Source organism: Diospyros lotus, chromosome 6 (assembly GCF_014633365.1).
Source record: "Diospyros lotus cultivar Yz01 chromosome 6, ASM1463336v1, whole genome shotgun sequence".
Lineage (NCBI taxonomy): Eukaryota > Viridiplantae > Streptophyta > Magnoliopsida > Ericales > Ebenaceae > Diospyros > Diospyros lotus.
The window spans coordinates 38,000,724-38,006,570 of NC_068343.1; the positions used below are offsets into that span (position 1 = coordinate 38,000,724).

General features: G+C 35.0%; 1 protein-coding gene across 1 annotated transcript; it reads left to right on the top strand.

The window, feature by feature from the left end:
- Window positions 1-3,096: 3,096 nt before the first annotated feature.
- On the top strand, window positions 3,097-5,355 carry LOC127803208 (putative pentatricopeptide repeat-containing protein At3g15200). Its single transcript, XM_052339286.1, has one exon. The coding sequence runs from the start codon at window positions 3,197-3,199 to the stop codon at window positions 4,790-4,792; it is 1,596 nt and encodes a 531-aa protein (XP_052195246.1). The 5' UTR covers window positions 3,097-3,196; the 3' UTR covers window positions 4,793-5,355.
- The last annotated feature ends 492 nt before the right edge of the window (window positions 5,356-5,847 follow it).

Genomic DNA, 5,847 nt, shown 5'->3' on the forward strand with positions numbered 1-5,847 from the left:
TTGATTTATTTTATTTATGTTGAATAAATTATACTGGTAGTTATTAAACTTTACACTTTGTAATAATTGTTCATTGCATTTTAACTTTAGTTACCGTAGTTAGTAAATTTTAATTTTTATTATTATTCAATTCTTCTTTTGATTTTTCATTAAATTTTATTAAAAAGTAATATAATATATTAATTTAAATCTTAAAATTTATTAATTTTGATATTAATTTATTTTTTGTTTATATTAATATATATTATGTTTTTTTGTTTATAAAATTTGATAAAAAAAATAAAAAGAGACTAAATTATAACAAAAATTAAAATTTATTGATTATAATAAAAAAAATAAATATAATAACTAATTTATTATAAAATATAAAATTTAAAAACTCATATTATAATTTACCCTTATATGATGTATAATAGAAATAGAAAACTCAAAACAAGCCAACCCGCATCTTAAACGGGTTGTCCTAGCCCACCACCTTGGCAGCCCTGCGCCTAGTGGCTGATTTTGTTTATATTAATATATATTATATATTTTTTTGTTTATAAAACTTGATAAAAAAAACTAAAAATAGACTAAATTATAACAAAAATTAAAATTTATTGATTATAATAAAAAAATTAAATATAATAACTAATTTATTATGAATATAAAATTTAAAAACTCATATTATAATTTACCCTTTCTATGATGTATGATATAAATAGAAAACTCAAAACAGGTGACCCACATCTTAAACGGGTTGTCATAGTCCACCATCTCGGCAGCCCGGCCTAGTGGCTGATTTTAAACGGGCCAAATGGGCTGACTCATTTCATTTTAAGAAGTAAATTGTTCAAAAATTATTTAAAGAATAAAATTATTTTTATTCTAAATTGCTCTTGTTTTTATAGTTTGAATTAAAAACGTCATGTTTCTTCTTCTAACATAACATGAAAACGACACATCTTACTTTCTCTTTCTCATTACATTAAAGGTGCTGGAGTAATTTTTTTGTTTGTTCAATTCAGTAGCTCTCCTCAAGGTGATCTTAGAGGTGCCTTTAAAAGTCGAAAAACATCACCGAAAAGGTCCTTAATGGCCGTTTACAGGTCTTGGTCTGGCCAAGCTCGACTTTTCGGCCAACTCTCTGAAACCTTTTAAATCCTACACCAAACCTTTCCATATTCTCCAAAAATGTTCCTAAGAACTCAAGGAACAAAAGCCCTATGCTCTCAATGCTGGATTCTTACTAAAACTCCCCGATTTGCCTCAATTTTAAATGAAACCCTCGGCCCTTTAAATCCTATTTATACCCGTTTTTCACCAAAATTTTGACCATACATAAGTTTTCCTATACCCCAAGCTTCAAATCTAATCATTACAAACCTTGAATTGAGCTAAACGACGATGAAAAATCCTTTAAAATTCTGGCCAGTTTTTCAATTTTTTTAAAACTGGTTTCCCGTCAACTCACCGTTGATCCCGCCCAATACCCTTGCCCAATTGAGTCATGATGGCCTGAAGAGCAATCCTAACCCCATTGGAAGCCTCGTCAACAACTGCCGTAAAGTTGGCCGGTGATTTATAGGTTTCACACTTATTTTTTATTATTTACACTTTACCTTTCAACTTTTGATATTTTGCGTTTTTGCCCTTATCTCTCAAACTCTAGGTTTTTCATTTATTCCATTAGACCCCATAAGTTTAGGATGTCTTGATACACCCCCCCAAAAGTTTAGGAAAAACCATAATTTTGACCACTCTCGATCAAATTCTAAATTCTGTACTTTGGACCCCGAATGCCCTTAATCGCGCATTTTGATCCTAGATTCCCTCGAATCTCTTGGTTTTTGAGAACCCCTAACTCTTTGGACTTTTTTACCCTCCAAGTTTTGTTTTGGTGAGGTCACTTACTTTTTCATTCATGTTTTAAAATTTTCACATTGGCCAAAAAATATGATATATTGCATTTAAACATAAAAGATTTCTAAAATACTTTTGATATAAAATTTCAAGTATTACATTCTTCTAGCATTGCATTTGACATTTGACATTTTCTATTTTAATTCACTAAAACCCCATTTCAAGTAAAGATTTTCACATTTCAAGTAAATTTTTAAAAAACACCCAATTCATCTCATCTCTTAGATGTGTGGTGTCATACTTGAGCCAACCCAACATGGTTGATTAACCACTTTGGGGATCCAACCCTTTATATGGCTTAGATTTTAATGTTTGGGTCCTGTGGTGGTTGTAGCTTGCCGTGGGGGCATATTGTATGAAGAGTTGCATAATTGCTCTGTGGATGAGTGTCTCACCATCGATGTTGAGCAAATATGAACTAAAGTCAAAGTTGGCCCCATGATAGGTGCTAAAATGATGAGGGTTGAAGAGTCGATCAACACCCAATTTGTGATTTGCTCGTTTGACCCTAGTAAAGTACTTTAGTATAAGATTGTCTTCGAAATTCTAGAACCAGAACACATCCCAAGTACCCTTACAAGGAAAAATGAACGTAGGGTCTCATTCCTTAGTAAATTATTCGATGCTCAAGTCAATTATTATACTTGGGAATAACATAACATTGATGTAATAGGAGCATAATAAATGGTGTACCTCACTTATTATATATTGTGCCTTTATATAGGTGTTCTAGATTGAGGGGTTAGTCTAGATGAAGCTACATGGTCAACTGAGATAAGATATGTTGTACAGGTTGAAGGGTTAATTATGGGCTCTACTTGGGCCTTGGATCTATGGTTAAGGGTTAATAGGTAAGCTAAGCTCTTGTTAGACCCTCTTTTATTTGAGACCCAACTCTTTAGTTTGGGACATTCCGAATATTGTTAAGAGTATCCTTCATCAGTATATATAAAAATAAATAATTTAATTATAGGGTGAACTTCTTTTATAGTAAATGGTTTAGAACCTTTAAAATTTTTGCCTAAATTTTATTTTTTTTTTAATTTTTTGGTGTTATTTGATATTTTAATTTTATCAATTTACTTATCTTCTGATCCCTCCAAGTGTGTAATTGAGATGATCTTAACAAATGTAGAATTTTTTTTTCTTGATAATATAGAAAAATAATTGTAGTTGGAAATGGATACGCTTTAATTCGTCAAGCACGTGCGAAAACTGAGAACCTTGTCGCATGCTCTCTCTCGCCGGTCGCTAGCAAACCTGTCCAAACAGGAAATTGGTCTTAGCAGTTGGCATGGGTTTGACATTCCGAATACAGGGTCTTCTTTCCCGGCAGATCCAACGGAAATTCAGATTTCAGTTCATAATCCAATCCAGAGTAGAGCATACTTACCATCTCGTTGTGCAGAAATTACCCTTCTTTCTAGTCCCTTTTCGGGGTTATCAACATGAAAAGGACCTGAATCTTGATACATCCACTTTAGATTCAGATGAATGCCCTACTATAAACAATGCCGTTTTCAAAGTTCAGGACCTCCTCAAGGTTCGAGAAATTAACCCAGAGGATGAGATTGACCGAACGCTTGATCAGGCCGGCTTGTCGCTGAGTGAAGATTTGGTTTTCAGTGTGCTTCGGCGGCATCGTTCAGATTGGAGACCGGCCTATACGTTCTTTAGTTGGGTCTCTAGAGGTGGAAATCGAGGTGGGTATTTACCTGGGAGTGGTGCCTATAATGAAATTCTCGACATTTTGGGCAGAATGAAGCGATTTGATGAACTGACCCAAGTGCTCGACGAAATGTCAAAGAGAAAGGAGCTTTTCAATGAGAGGACTTATGGGATTGTGCTGAAAAGATATGCCGCGGCTCACAAAGTGGAAGAAGCAACTCAGTTCTTCTACAAGAGGAAAGAGTTTGGTCTAAAGCTCGATTTGATTGCCTTTCAGACACTATTGATGTGTCTATGTCGGTTTAAGCACGTTGAAGCTGCGGAATTTTTATTCCACTCCAGGCAGAAAGAGTTTCCACCGGAGATAAAGACGATGAACATTATTCTCAATGGATGGTGTGTTTCGGGTAGGTTGCATGAAGCTAAGCGGTTTTGGAATGATATCATCACGTCTAAGAACTGCAAGCCTGATCGTTTTACTTATGGCATTTTCATAAATTCGCTGACTAAGGCAGGAAAATTGAGTACTGCTGTCAAGCTCTTCCAAGCCATGTGGGAGAAGGGTTGTGATCCGGATGTGGCAATCTGCAATTGCATCATTGATGGGCTATGTTTCAAGAAACGGATCCCTGAAGCCCTTAAAATTTTCCAGGAAATGAATGAGAGTGATTGCCTTCCTGATGTTGCTACTTATAATTCACTAATCAAACACCTATGCAAGATCAGACGGATGGAAAAGGTTTATGAGCTTCTGGATGAGATGGAACAGAAGGGTGGTAGCTGTTTGCCAAATGCTAGGAGTTACGGTTACTTGTTGAGATCCACAAGCATGCCTGAGGAAGTCCCTCAGGTTTTGGATAGGATGAAAAAAATTGGTTGCAAGATGACCAGCGACATCTACAATTTGCTCTTGAGGTTGTATATGGATTGGGATCATCAAGAAAGAGTAAGGTCTACTTGGTTTGAAATGGAGAGAAACGGACTGGGACCTGATCAACGATCTTATACTATTATGATTCATGGACTTTATGCTAAAGGAAGAATAGATGATGCATTGTCTGTTTTCAATGAAATGATATCAAAGGGAATGATACCCGAGCCAAGAACCAAGTTATTGGTGAATGCTATGAATTTTAAGCTGAAGGATAGAGAAAGAGGACGAAGTAGTATGCAAGCAATGAATAACAGTAAGAGGGGAAAGATGAATAGCCATGCCAGATAGTGTGCTTTCCCACTAGATCAGGGAATAGTTGGTTAGATACACCCATGGGTCCAACTGTGATTAAGCTGATCAAGGAGTAGTGGCCAATTTCATTAATATACAGCTTGGGCAAGCTCTTGTGACCTGAGCATTTCCAAAAGGCTCAAGCTTCACACCTTATGTATAGCTCAGTGAATTGTTAAATTAAACCTGTCCTTGCAACACTTTGAGCAGGAGGGCATGAATAAGTAATTTCTTTCGCTAGCTTAATCATTTGAGTTCACCGAAACAGCACTTCGTTCGATTGTGGAACTGATGGGGAAAAAGATAGGATTATTTTAGATGATATTTTAGATTATATTATTAATATATTTTGTTATTTGTTTTAGAATATCTTTGTTTATTTCTTTCCTAATAGTTTTAGGGAGATTATATTTCCATTCTAGTTAGGATACAATTTGATGTTTGATATGTTTCCTAATTAGCTAGGATCTCTAGTATATATAAACCCCTTAGTTAGAATATCTGTATTGTTAAGGAGACTTTTAATATTGACATTCAATTGGAGAATTGGTTTTAGTTTCTGGGGCTATTCTCATGTTCTTTCTTTTTGGTTCTGCATCAGAAACAGTCAGTAGCTTTTACTTTGTAGTAACCAAGATTCACAAACTTTTCAGATCTTTGGTCCTAATTGGATTGGGAATGTAGGGTCAAATGTTTGTACTATATTAGAGATAGGCATATTCATCAAGCAGTTCAGATTTTGTATTGCAACATCTGAACTGGAAATCCACCTTGAATATTATATCCTACCTATTTCTAGATATTCAAATGTTTTCAATGTCACCGTCAAATAAACAGCTCTGAGATTGGTCATTCACTAGATAAATTGCTGGGATCTGACTGCTTAAAAGATTTAGTTGACAATCACATGCTTCATCCTAACTCGGCCTGAATGTGTCTGTCTATATGGTTGTGTCTTTGATAGCATAACCCACTGAAAAATCTTAATTATGAACCTAACCTGCGAATCAGCCATTCACAGGCACAAACACTTCTCTGGTCATCCAAGTCAC